At 41.7% G+C, this 13,964-nt stretch overlaps 3 protein-coding genes across 4 annotated transcripts in view; 2 read left to right on the forward strand and 1 right to left on the reverse strand.

Annotated features, from left to right (window-relative positions):
- The window catches only part of palm2akap2 (PALM2 and AKAP2 fusion), an 88,695-nt gene extending 82,418 nt beyond the window's left edge, over nucleotides 1-6,277 (forward strand). Inside the window, exons 15-17 of the mRNA XM_085463349.1 lie at nucleotides 729-907; nucleotides 1,704-1,730; nucleotides 3,527-6,277. Coding sequence (XP_085319475.1) covers nucleotides 729-907; nucleotides 1,704-1,730; nucleotides 3,527-3,661 — 341 coding nt within the window. The 3' untranslated portion in view covers nucleotides 3,662-6,277. The remainder of the gene's footprint in view (nucleotides 1-728; nucleotides 908-1,703; nucleotides 1,731-3,526) is intronic.
- A 2,468-nt stretch (nucleotides 6,278-8,745) lies between these two features.
- Nucleotides 8,746-13,964, forward strand: part of slc46a2 (solute carrier family 46 member 2) — a 14,734-nt gene continuing 9,515 nt past the window's right edge. Inside the window, exons 1-4 of the mRNA XM_085463356.1 lie at nucleotides 8,746-9,271; nucleotides 10,894-11,064; nucleotides 11,646-11,864; nucleotides 12,288-12,459. Of these exons, the coding sequence (XP_085319482.1) occupies nucleotides 8,798-9,271; nucleotides 10,894-11,064; nucleotides 11,646-11,864; nucleotides 12,288-12,459 (1,036 nt within the window). The 5' untranslated portion in view covers nucleotides 8,746-8,797. The remainder of the gene's footprint in view (nucleotides 9,272-10,893; nucleotides 11,065-11,645; nucleotides 11,865-12,287; nucleotides 12,460-13,964) is intronic.
- Nucleotides 12,262-13,964, reverse strand: part of snx30 (sorting nexin family member 30) — a 28,389-nt gene continuing 26,686 nt past the window's right edge. The window contains exon 9 of one of the 2 annotated variants that reach the window (XM_085463354.1): nucleotides 12,262-12,451. In XM_085463354.1, the coding sequence (XP_085319480.1) occupies nucleotides 12,416-12,451 (36 nt within the window). In that variant the 3' untranslated portion in view covers nucleotides 12,262-12,415. Of the gene's footprint in view, nucleotides 12,456-13,964 lie in introns of both variants that reach the window. The other variant, XM_085463353.1, reaches the window with a different exon arrangement.

A 13,964-nucleotide genomic window follows, 5' to 3' on the forward strand; every position in this document is an offset into this window, starting at 1 on the left:
AGTTTATTTTAAATGCCAGAATCAACCCATCAACTTCAACATTACTCAGTTGGAAAGCTAATGGGTAAATATTAGCATGTAAATTTGCTGTTTATGAATTCCTGTGACTAAAAGAAAGAGTTTTTTTTAGCTTCTTTTTTTAACAGAAGAGAGCCATGCAGCCAGCAGTACAAGGAAAAGTTCATGCTGTATTATTCTAGAGTGGTAAAGGAGGAAAAGCCCTATGTTAGAAATGGTCTAAAAGTAGCTCATGAGGTAGAAAAGGTCATCTACTAATTGGAAGTTGGTCAGATCCCCGACTGCTCCAGTCTGTGTGTCAAAGTATTCTTAGGCAAGATACTGAAGATTAAAATGCTCTTTAATGCGTCCATCCGAGTATCTATGTGTGTGAATGTTAGATAGAAAGCACTTAAGTATAGAAAAAGTGCTTGTGTGAATGGGTGTGAATGAGGCATGTTGTATAAAGCTAGATTTTGAGTGCTCAAGTAAAAAAGTGCTGTATAAGAATCAGTCAGTCCAACCACCCACAAAATGACTGCTTGCATGCTCTTTCCTCAGTCATAGCAGGCAGAGCACAGGTTTTCTGTGTCTTATGTATATCTAAGAACAATAGCTTTGGCTCCAAACGATGTAAATGTAACAATTTTTAAAAAGAAAAGAACTAAAAAAATGTTTAAATAACCCATAGTATGGATTTTTTTTATTTTTTTTATTTTTGGGGTTTGCAGGAAAGATTGAGAAAGTTCGACCTGCGCCACCTGTCTCCCCCTCGACCTCTGAAGGAGCCCTGTCTGATGCTGGCAGCGAGGACTCTGGAGGATCACGACCCAAAAACTTCATGCAGACTCTTATGGAAGACTACGAAACACACAAAGTGAAGAGGAGAGAGAAAATTGAGGACAACAGTGTAAGTATTTCAACCCAGGGAAAGATAAATGACTAGACACAGAATAAGAGAAAGAGACTGAGGTGCTTTTCACTGCAAAATCAAAAGCTTTCTGTTGCAGAAAACGCGTAATACAAAGCACCACAAACTAATGTAGTAGTTGTGAGCATCAGTTATTATAAATCCCCTGATCTCTGTGAAAGTGCCAAGAGATGACCCAGTTTGTCACATAATACGTATTTGTTCAGCCGGGCTTTGGTTAAATCACCTCCCCTAAATGTCAACGCCCGTGACCTGGTATGAGCACATACTGTACATCACCAAAGGGTAATTCCCAGCCTGGAAGAGAAGAGAGTCAAACAGTCAGAGTGAAAGTAAGAGGGGCTTTCTGTCCTGACCCCATGTTTTTGTCTTTTTTTTAATGTTTTGTAATAAATGTAATTCGACACCAGAACGCTTATGTATTCAAAATGGGGTCTCACGAAAAGGTGAAAGGTTTGGCACGCAAACACAAAGAAATTGTTGGAAATGTTGCGTAATCAGAAATGACAGACAGAAGTTTCACTTTTCAGTTCATGAGCACCGCACGCTCAAATTCATATTCACACACAGCAGATCCACTGGGAGGGAACATTTCATTCCAGCTGCTGTAAGATCACATACTTCAAGTTACTTCACTGAATTTATTCCACACAAACATCTCTGCTGCGCAGTTGTTAGATGCTGATGTTGTTGCTAATTGTGCTTTTGTTTATCCATGATGGCATCACATGTGTTGACTTCGTGTACTGTTGCTTCTCTCCTGCTTCTTGATCAGTATGCCCGTTTGTTGCTGGCTAACGAGGTAACCACTGAGGTACCTGAGGAATCTCTTCCCTCCTGTAACTGCCTTTACTGACAGACCTGGGTCAGACCATACACATTAGATTCATATACAACAGAGTCCAAGTAGATGGCAAAAATCAGCTTTATGCAGTGCTGTGCAAAAGTTTCAGGTACTAAACGTGAACTAAGGATGGATTTAGATCCACTTCCATAAAGCTTTCTTCAGGGTACAATAAAAAGAAATCTGGTTAATATTTAGTGTGAGGACCCTTTCCCTTTACAGCATCATGGCCTCTCTGGATTCAAAATAAGCTATTTCTGAGTCAGTGTTGATACTAGGGTGAGCTTGAATAGTCAGTTTTGTTTAGGAAGAGTATTTGGACTAAGTGGCCCATGGGAGCCATACTAAGAGTTGGCTGGATTCTCTAAAGACTCAGGAAAAGTGCTTCAGTGCTTCCACCCCGTTAGCTGAGAATATACTGGATTATCCTCTATGAAAGAAAAGAAGTTACAGTTATGAATGTGGTTTCCTTTAATACCATAACCTGCTGTTATGTTTTGAACATCATCAAACTCCCAGCTGAGCAATAAACATGAAGCTCCTGTAATAAAAACCTTTTTATAAAAAAAGAGCTCTATTAAAATAATCAGAGTGAGTTTAAATTTGCATTACTTGTGTGTGTCTCATTGGATCGTTGGGATCATAATTTATTAATTGGACTTTGGGTCCCTCATTACATTCAGTTATTAATAATAAGAATCTAAATGTGTTTATTACCTAAAACCTTTGCACAGAAGTGTAGCATGTATCAGTATCACCTGAAGAAACTGCCTATTCACAGTGATTTTGACTTCCCGAGTCCAGTTACAGAGTCAGAATGAGAAGAGTTCCACTTCCACTTTGTTGTTTTCATCTTCTAATTGTCCTTCAGTCAGTCTTTTAGAAATGAAACCAGTGCTGAAAATGTAGATGGTAGATTGGAAACCATAGACAGGGCACTTTCTGAACAAAACCCACATGTGTTTTTATGTCTGCTCCCAGGTCTGGTTGTACTCTCATTTCCTTGTTCTGCTCTGTGGTGTTGGTGCTGCATGTGCTTGTCCGTGGATTTGGTGTGAACCTTTAATCCACACATTCCAATTTATGTACATGCTGTATAGAGTGTTGATTTAAAAAGTTTCTTTCAATATTTAAAACAGAAGGAGCCATTTTAATGGTGCCATATAGCTATATATGATAAATATGTTTGTAAATGATATTCAAAAGTGTGTAGTCGTTAAAAGATACGGTACTTGGGTGTGCTTCAATCTGACACTACGTAATTGGCCTAAGCTTTGAGAAGCTCATGTCCATACTTTTCTATCATCATGACTGCTGTCAGCCCTCTGCCACTACCCACAATCCACTTCACCTACACCCTGTCCTGATCTACCCTGGATTCCAGTTGACAAAGAAATCTTTTCCCCTTGTCCTTGTCTGTCTGCTTGAAGGTGATTGTGAGTATCAGCATGGGTGTGGGAGAGGAATAATGACTGGACACGTTTAATGTGGTGTTCAAGCATGAATTTTCCCTGAAATGGAGTAAAGTTACTTTTGTTGTTGCTGTCAAACACTGCAGGTGCTCTTTATTTTTGTCATTTAATTAAAGTGATTAGATGTGCGCGCCCTCAGTGTTTGACATACACTGCATGTCATGTTAAAGTCACTGTGGCGTGCGTGTTTTGGGGTTTTTGTTGTTGTTGTTTTTTATGTTTGTAACAATTACATTGCTCCCGGTCGCACTTGCATCTGATTGGTTGCTTTGTAATCATCAGGTTCTGGAGGCCACTCGTGTGACCAGGAGGAAAAGCGACATGGCGCTGAAGTGGGAAGCCGGCATCTATGCCAATGAGGAAGGCAAGGAAGAAGAGGAAGAGGAGGAAGAAGAGGAGGAGGAGGAGGAGGAGTAAAAAACTCCCTTCAGAGACAACTAACAAGCCAATTGGAGAGAATGAAGGAAGAGAAAGACTGAAGGAAAAGTGAGAAAGCAGGAAGGAAAACTATTTATTTTATTAAGAGTATCTGAAGATCACATGACCCCAGCAGTGTGAACCAGTGGGGCTTTTTGGACCTGAAAACTGAAGGTATATTAGCATGTTAAGTGGCTGAGGATGTGGGAAATATGTGAAGGTGGTCAGCAATAAGAGACACTTCAAAGGTGTTTGATGGTGGTTTTAGAGCAACGTTTAGTGTTTTTAATAGCTGGTAGATGCTAAATGACTGAAATATTCTTAGGATTTTTCACCTTTATGCTATTATTCAAATAAGATCTAAAGCTTTTATTTTGACTGGTTGCCTGAGACTCTCTGATGGTGGTTTCATCTGCGCGTGCTATATAATAACCACAGTCATCTTCTGAAAGTGTGGAACGCTTTTAATCAAGAGGACGATATAAAAGATAGGCAGATGCAGCTATTCAAAAAAAGAAAGTTCTGAGAGGAAGTAGACAAGGAGAGGCCAGATCACCCTCTTAGTTTTTGTAATTTCAGAAATACTTTTACCTGGATTTACTACTGGAAAGCTGCTGTGTTTTCCAAGAACCGAACCGAAAGGTGCCCCAAAGCGTCACTTTCAGAGCCCATAATGGCACAGTGCAGATATGACACAAGTTTGACACGCTTGCCAGGAGCTTTTGCCTTCTTGTCAAGCATCTTTACTGAATTTTGAGCAGTCAGCATCCTTTTTGTGTTAAATGCTAGTCAAGAAATTAGCAAAACTAGCAAAACTAAACTTGCCTTAGACCGCCAGTGCTTGTCGGTGAACGGTATGTATTGTATCCTCTCCTATCCTGCATTACTACACTGTCGGTAGACCTTAGGGAAAATAAGCAACCACCTTAGATAGAAAGTTTGCCTGTAATCGCTTCTTTTCCAGTGCAAACAGAAAGGGGGGGGGGGCGCTACCTGCTGGTAGTGCTTACACCATTTGAGTGAATTTGTGTGTTAATTAAAGGGCTGGGTCAGGGGTTTTATATAAAAAAATCACTTATTTTACTTTTGTTGGCTACGTCGCTTTGTTGACCTGTGCTTTCTGATGATGTAAGCAGTTGTTTCATGTATTATACTGAGGTAGGACTGTGTATTTGACCTATGAACGTCTGTATCTACTTGCTAGCCGAGGATAAAGTTTGATGAAAAAAATAATCAAAAAAGGTTTTTATAAGAAGTCGTTATACCAAAACAGAATGTTATTTAGAGAAAACCCACCAGCCTGAGCTCTCCACGTCCTTTTTAAGGCGTACAAGTGTGCGAATGGATTCACACTCCTTTCCTAACCTGAAACAAGCACAGCTGAAAAAAAAAGTGCAGTGGCAAAAAGAAGGCAATAAAGGTCTTTCGAGACGCTGAGCTGTGCTGTAAGTTGGGCTTGTAAGGGTTTTTTTGTTTTTTTACTAACTGTATTGTGACTGAATTTTGCAGAATGACATTGATTTTGTGTTTTGAAGTGTTGAAATCATACAAAGTGACGAGGAAAAACAGGATTCAGCTTCAAGAGTAAAACAGTAAATACACTTTAACACAACCACACTTCTCCCTGGAGTATAACAGACTGTCTTTAATTTAAAATGAAAAGTAGAAATGTGTCAAACTGGCTGTGGAAACGGTATTTCTGGACAACTTTTGATTGTATTCCTCTGTCGTAGCCTTTGAGATTCGTTTCTGCGTCCAGATGTGAGGAGAAACAACATCGTTTTTGTAAACCAAAAGTCACAGTTTTGACCTGTCCAAGTGCCCTTCAGCAAGGCAGCAACTTCTCTCTTTGCTTCCAAACACACTGAATGTACGCTGAGCTAAACCACAGATGTAATTGCTGGACATCTACTAACCTATCAAGTCAAGCCACCCTTTGCAACTTATTTCACTCGACTGTCTTGTGATATGCTTTGTCAAGAAAGCGTGGCACAAACGCCATAAACCAAAAGTGAAAATCAAGGACTCATTCCTCTGCGGTGTCCACTTCCACCAAACCCAGAACAAATAATATTAAAACCCACACATATGTTCCAGAGAATCATCCAAGTTCTCCTTTCAGGGTCTTCTGTGGTGCAGCAGAGGTGAAGTGTCTTTAACGCTGGTATGAGATTATTTTTGACTTAAAGGCTAAAAGACAACAGGACGGAAAAGGTTTTCATCCTTGTGGGAACCAATCAAAGTTCTCATTAGAGTCGCTTATGAAACGTACACACAGAGGAATTATTGAATGGTGTGATCTATTATTATTATTATAATTATTATTATTATGATTTTGATGTTTGAATTTATGGTGCAGAGAGGATTTTATTTATCATTTTAAATGCTGGTAGCTTGTTTTCGGCCTACAGAGCTTCTCCAGTGTGGAACTCACTGTCTGTGTGTGTGATAAAGCAATCTTATTACTACAATATAAACACAGTATAACCCCTGTTCCTATGTTAACCACTTGTATGCTCATACTCTGCTTTGTTATTTTATAGCACATGTAAGGCTCACAGTTACACACCCACTATACATATTATGAATATTTTCTCATTAAAAACAAAACCTGTACATGTGGGTTTCCTGAGTGGTTCATTTGCATGTGTTTTCAGTGTTAATACTGGAAGCGGAGGTGGGGGGATCATTTCATTGTCCATATACATACACTAACCAAAGGGACACTTCATTCACACTTTGCTGTGACCCTATCCTCTGAATGTGGCAGCAGAGATTGAGTTTTTCTAATCTTCTATTGTCCAGGCGTTCTGACTGATGTCCCACCAGGATAAGGCCCAGAGGAATACCCAGGAAACGCCTCGGTGTCCCCTACTGAAGAGCTGGATGAGGCAGTTGGTTAGAGGGACATTTAGGCTTCACGTTAGAGACTGCTGCACCCGTGATCTGGATAAGCAGTTGAAAATGGACGAATGGATGGATATTGTCCCGTTTTGGTGTACAATAGAATTTCAGTCTCCGTTTCCTGTTCTAAGCTGACAGGAGTGGCACCTGGTGTGATCTGCTCCTGTAGCCCATCTGCTTCTGTGGTTAACTGAATTACTGTTGCCATCCTATCAGCTCAAAGCATTCTGCGCATTCTCTGACATCAACAGGGCATTTTCATCCAGAGAACTGCCACTTACTGGATGTTTTCTCTCTTTTTGGATCCTTCTCTGTAAACAGACGAGCAGTTTGTGAAATATTAAGACAAGTCTATCTGACATCAACAAAACATGCTGTGTTTAAAGTCACTTAGATCATATCTTCCTAACTGTGATGCACAGTTTGAATTTATGTCTTTTTGACTGTGTCTACCTGCCTAAAAACTTATGTCTCCATATGATTGAATGATGAAGGAGCAGTTGAACAGCTACCCACTGACTTGGCCAGGGAGTATACATAGAGTACACTTTATATTACAAACATTTTGAAGGAGGTATGTCTCATTATCGGACCAGAACTGAACAAGCAAACACTTCCTTGAGTTGTCAAAGGAGCTTGCAAAGAAAAGCGTCTGGACTTCTTTAAGTTGCTTGAAGACGTTTCACCTCTCATCCGAGAAGCTTCTTCAGTTCTAAGGTCAAATGGTGGAGAGTCCCAGATATAAACCTAGTGGGAGTATCCCCCCCCCAGAGGGACAAAAGGACCCCCTGATGATCCTCTAATCGCCTGAGAGCCACCTCCACAGGACAAGACTCAGCAGTCCATCTGCATCTTAAGGATAAAGGACACTCTTTCGAGGATGCCAATGTTCACATTTTGGACAGAGAGGACAGATGGTTTGAAAGAGGAGTGAACAGAGGCGGGGGTTTACGACACCAACTCTCTGCCATCTATAATCCAGTTTTGAGATCCCTTCCCAGACGCCTTAACGCCCACTCACATCCTGGGCCATCTGACCTCAGGAATTCGCATGATAAGGTGGGGCCAGGTTTCACAATGAACACACCCGAAACTCAGGCTGATTGGGTCCCACACCCAGTTTCACACCTTGGCTCAGGCGATTAGAGGATCATCAGGGGGTCCTTTTGTCCCTCTGTGGGGGGTCACTCCCACTAGGTTTATATCTGGGACTCTCCACCATTTGACCTTAGAACTGAAGAAGCTTCTCGGATGAGAGGTGAAACGTCTTCAAGCAACTTAAAGAAGTCCAGACGCTTTTCTTTGCAAGCTCCTTTGACTACGATGACCTGGATGACTGAGAACCTTCACAGACACTTCCTTGAGTTCTATTTGTGAGCTGTAAGCAGCAGCTTTTGAAAGTACCTTGTGGTTAGTGCATTGTTGAGCTTGTGGGAACCCATTGTGAATGTGCTTTTTTTCAGTTCAAATTATTTCTATCAACATACAACAGAGACCACTCTAGCAGAAGCCTATCCACAAAGACTGCAGTCACTGCTGTTTATTGGAAGGAAATTAAATGTTTCCTGTTTCAGGCTTCTCCTGTTAGAGGATTACCTGCTTTCTGGTTTACCTTGAAATGAGCTGGCGGTAATGCCTGTATATGTGCTGTTGTATGCATGCGATATCTACTTCGCCTACAGCTCTTCATAGAAATTTACAGGAACTGCACATTTGATTTGGCTTTGCAATACCTGTGTAATTACATGGGTGGTGCGTGCTGGGTCTTTTATCAGCATTTTTCACATTTTAAAGTCACACACTGATAATTTATTTAAAAGTGTAAATGAAAATGAAAGTATACCAGCTGAGATGGATTAACTGCCTTCAATGGGCTCATATCTAATGCCATGTTTTGGACTGCAGCTCAGTTGTGTTTCAGTTTTATATCTCAAACCTAGATAAATGCAACGAGAGATGATTTGTGTGGAGATATAATAGGGAGCACAGAGAAATGGTAATGATGAAAATGTAAATAGTGGCCCAGAGCCTGATGAAAGAAGGTGGTTTCCTAAAATCTGACAGAGTGCACTGAAGCCAGCAGATCAGCAGCAGGGGATGAGGAAGTGGGCGTGTTTCCTCGGTGAGGCTGCTTAGTTTGAAGCACACGCGCACACACCCTTCACTTACTACTGAGCAGTCCTAGAAGACGGTCATCTTTATTTTTTTTACAAAGCTACAACAATCCAGATCATGGTGGTACCGAACTTGTGTCAAGCAGCCTTCGCGATGCTTCGGCAGATCGAGCCGATCATCGTGCTCGAGCAGCTGGGCAGCACTCTCTTTGATACCGCGCTGCAGATGGTGGTCTGGGACCGCTGTGCCAACGCTACCGACCCGGGCCACTCCAGTGAGGATGCCCAGCAGAAAGCCATGACCGACTTCTACATGATCAACAACCTCATTATCCAGCTGACTCCCATCTTTCCTGCGCTGTTCCTGGCAAGACTGAGCGACCGCGGCCGGAGGAAAGCCCCCATCGTGTCCCCCCTCACCGGCTACCTGTTGTCTAGGGTCATCCTGCTCCTGGTAGTCGTTCTAAAACTGCCGCTGCAGGTGATGTTCGCGGCGGGGACTGTCCTCGGGCTCTCCGGCGGGTTCACCGCATATTGGCCCGGTGTAATGACTCTAGCTTCACTCGGCTCCACGGCGGCCGACCGCTCCAAGGTGAGTTACAGGCGTGCTGCAGCTGCAAAGCCGTGGAAGGAGCGCCGAGAGGAGCCTCAAAATAACTTACTTTCAATCACAAAACTTTGTGTTTGACTGTAAAACTGATGATAATGTGCAAAAACTAAGAATTACAAGGATATAAACGAATAAGTTGGGCCATTAAAGAAGACCGTTTCTTTCTTTCTCTCTCTCTCTCTCTTTTTTTTTTTCCAGATTTTTCAGTCTTTCGCTATTATTGTTTTCAGGGATTTCCCTTATTTAAAAATGGCCTTTAGGTTTTATTGCTCATGTGAGCACAATTGGTCGATATACGAGTCTGCGTCACCTCTTTTAACTAAAATCTATGCAATACAGATGTTGTACCTAAAAGAAACACAATACAACTCAAATATATATTCAGTGAACTTAAAAAAAAAAGTAAGCTTAAACTTTTAACATAAAGCCATAAACACCTTCCCCCTCTTAGTCTGAGAGTACTGTGCTTCAGGAAGCATGTTATATGCACACAGGCGGTCAAAAAGAAAATTACATTTAATTACCAAATCACCCAGGGGTTAGCCCCCTCTGCTGTGGAGCCAGCTCCCAGTCTGGATTCCCTCTCTACTTTTAAGATTAAACTTAAGACTTTCCTTTTTGATAAAGCATGATGATAGTTCTAGATCAAGTGACCCTGAATCCTTCCTTAGTTGTGCTGCAATAGGCCTAGAAAGCTGGGAGCCTCCCATGATGCACCGTTTCATCTTCACTCCCTGTGTTAATACACCAATCTGCATGTAGTCATTAGTTATTATTAAGTTATTATTACTACTCTTGCCCTCTTCCACAGTGTTTCTTTGTCCTGTTTGCCTCCCTTCACCCCCAAACCCGTTGTGACAGATGGCTTTTACTCCATGATTCAGCTGAATTGAACTGAAAAAAAAACCCCAAACAAAAGCAAAACAGTTTCCTTTAACTGATTTATTAAAAGGAGCTTGCAGAGAAAAGCGTCTGGACTTCTTTAAGTTGCTTGAAGACGTTTCACCTCTCATCCGAGAAGCTTCTTCAGTTCTAAGGTCAAATGGTGGAGAGTCCCAGATATAAACCTAGTGGGAGTGACCCCCCACAGAGGGACAAAAGGACCCCCTGATGATCCTCTAATCGCCTGAGCCAAGGTGTGAAACTGGGCGTGGGTTCCAATCAGCCAGAGTTTCGGGTGTGTTCATTGTGAAACCTGGCCCCACCTTATCATGCGAATTCCTGAGGTCAGATGGCCCAGGATGTGAGTGGGCGTTAAGGCGTCTGGGAAGGGATCTCAAAACTGGATTATAGATGGCAGAGAGTTGGTGTCGTAAACCCCCGCCTCTGTTCAAAGATGGTTGTTCACAGTGGACATAGATGGCTTCTTTCACTCCTCTTTCAAACCATCTGTCCTCTCTGTCCAAAATGTGAACATTGGCATCCTCGAAAGAGTGTCCTTTGTCCTTAAGATGCAGATGGACTGCTGAGTCTTGTCCTGTGGAGGTGGCTCTTCTGTGTTGTGCCATGCGCTTGTGAAGTGGCTGTTTGGTCTCTCCTGACTGAGAACCTTCACAGACTTAACTGATTTATATTAAAAGAAATAACCCTGTGCCCCCTTGCAGGTGTTGATGAGGGTGGAGTTCATGTATGGGTTAGCAGGCGTGGTGGGCAGCCTCGCTTCTGGCCATCTGTTCCACCTGTACAGCTCCAGTTTGGGACATGGGACCATCCTGCTTATCATCAGCACACTGCTGCATCTGCTCTGCCTCTTACACTCCATTTTCCTGCTGCAGGTCAGTGTGTGCACGTGAGAGGGTTCAGAGGGGGCGGGGGTCCAGTGTAGCCATGTGTTTTTTGTGTATTTCTAATTGTTTATTTTTATTTTTATTCTTGGAATCAAAAAATATACTGTGAATCAGCTTTGCATGATTCACAGTATATTTTATAATGGCCCTTCATCCACTTTGCTTCTAGCTCCTCCCCCCTTAAAGGTAAGTTTTTTCTGATTAGCTGCCCCTTCAAAACAAAAGGGCTCTGAACACCAGGTAGAGATAACCACATTCAGAGGATCTGATCCTACTGACATCATACAGAGCCAAAAGTAGAAAAAAAAAACTTCTTTCTTTTTGGTGACCTCACCATGACCTAATGACCTAAAAGTACATCTATGACATAAAATAAAGAACAGCAAGCTAAATTGTCGATCATTAAACATGCTGCTGTAATAATAATGTGAATAATTACATTAATCTGTAATTATGTGTCTTATAACTAGAACCATCTTTATTCATGTTCTGCCTTCAGTTTTAGCCACACGTGCTCGCTCTACCACCTCGCCGAGCTCATATACCACGCATGTCCGTCTTTATTAAAGGTGAAAGGTGTAAGCGATGGAGAGCCGGAGGAGAACCGCCACCTACTGTTACGCGCCTCCACTAACTCTTCAGTTGTCGAGGCTCCTGTTGAGATAAACAGAGTGAATGTGGCTCTGTTGTTTGTGGCTGCCATCCTGTACGACTTTGCAGTGGGCGGAGCCATTGAAGTACTGGGCGCCTTTGTGCTGAGAGCACCACTCAGCTGGAACGCCACTCTAGTAAGTTTTTTTACCCCATTTTTGTGATTTGATGCAAAAAAGATGGGATAAAAGTAACACTGCTAGTTTTAACTCTATTTTAAGCAGACGGGACAATTCTAAATATTAGTGTCTAAGCTTAGCCATCGGTTGGTTGGTGATTGGTATGTTGTTAGCTAATGAGCACACCCTTGTTCATCCTCCTTTCTGACTGTATGACTGTAGTCTTCTGAACAGACTGAGGGAACTGAGGCGTGTTTTCCCACAAATGTCTATACAGCCAGGAGTGTTTCTGCAACCAGAGGAGTCGCCCCCTGATGGTCATTAAAAATAATGCAGATTTAAGGCACTTAAGCATTAATGCCATCTGTTCTAGTTGCATAGTCTGTTTATTATTGCCTCTCTATCGCTGAACATCTCTCCCTTCTTTTCCTCTTTCTTCAGGTGGGGTACGGAAATGCAGCAGGCTGTGTGATCTTCCTCACCAGTTACATAGGTGTCATCGGGTTTCGACGCTGCTGCAGCGACACCTCGCTCATTCTGATCGGCATGGTGTCCTTCGCTGTCGGGATTTACTTCATGTCCTTTGTAACGACGACCCTCACTTTCTACCTCGGTAAGAACAAACATGTTACACAGATTTTATAGTAAATTTGTGGTGGATTAGCAGCTAATAGAGACACTTCATCCAGAAGATTTGAGGCGGGTTTAGAGCTCATGCCACACGCACAGGCCACATCCTTCATTTTCTCCTATGACCTTTAAACAGAGTAAATAGGCCCCCAGTTTAGCGCCCCTGGTTGATCAGGCTCAATGCATGCCTAACCTAGGACCCTTTGCTGTGTGTTTTCCCCCACTTTCCAGTATTCTTCTCAGTCATGTCAAATAAAGATGAAAAGCTGCCCTAAAATAATGTGTTTTTAAGTGAGAAAATAAAAAAAATTAGACACTGAAAGCAACAAAGGCCCAGTTGTGTGACTGCTCCTAACCTGTTCTTCATGTGACACTTGGTATTGTCTAAAAAACAGATCAGGTTTAGTTCCCAGAAGAGCTGCGTGTTCAGATTCCAATCGTTGCTTTTATTTTTACTTTGCCAAGTGGTTCGCACAGCAAACAGCAAATGGGAAAAAAATGTGTGTTTATGCTTTGATGGATTAGAAAGTTTGACTCAGCAAGCAAAATAAGTTTGTGTGCTAAAATTCAAGCTGTTTATTTGAGTTTACGTCAGACCTAAAACACCACCATGAATCATAAAAAAAGTAGGAACCAAAATAAGGAACTAGGAGTGATTATAAGCCATAAACACTTTTTCCCCCTTAGTCTAAGAGTGCTGTGCTGCAGGAAGCATGTTATATGCACACAGGCAGTCAACAAGAACATTACATTTAATTACCAAATCAGCCAGGAGTTAGTTTCAACCAATTAAGTTTGATAAGGTTTATTTAACCCTTTCATGCATGAATTATGACCTCAATCAGGATTTTTTTCTTAAGTATTTTTATTCTTTAGGCATGAAAAAAAGATTTTTGAACTTCATTTTTTTAAACATGTACTTTGCAAAGAGTTTTTTACATCCACTTAGTCCACTTAGTCCACTGGCTGGCCAGTGGGTGGCAGGGTATGGAGTCACACATCAGTGTCCAATGTGGTGGTTTATGTGCAAATATGCTATCAACACTGACACAAATACAAGAAAACAGCCTTTGAATAGCTGTCCACTGTAGTGACCACTATAAGAGATCTGCATTCTTACTGAAGGCTAAGACATTCAATACTCAATATGTACACCCAGCAAACAGCTACTCAGCTGAAGCTCACGGATAAACATGTGGAAATGTAAAAAGGGACATTTCTCAGCAGTTGTGGTCTGGTCTATTTTCTGGTTATAAACAAATGAGATACTTTGTCTTAATTATTGTTTGGGCGGGATTGGCACCACTAGGATGTTTTTTATTTGCTATTTATCATACTTCACTTCTGAACTTGGACAATATATATATATATATATATATATATATATATATATATATATATAATCCGATCCATTAAATATCAAAAGAACACCTCACAAAACTTGCAACATGGCGTAACTCGGCCCATAACCTTAGCAGTCGGAGTAGT

This window comes from Copadichromis virginalis, linkage group LG7 (genome assembly GCF_057382275.1).
Source record: "Copadichromis virginalis isolate Kocher_CV1m ecotype Utaka linkage group LG7, C_Virginalis_male_GT1.1, whole genome shotgun sequence".
In the NCBI taxonomy this organism is placed as follows: Eukaryota; Metazoa; Chordata; class Actinopteri; order Cichliformes; family Cichlidae; genus Copadichromis; species Copadichromis virginalis.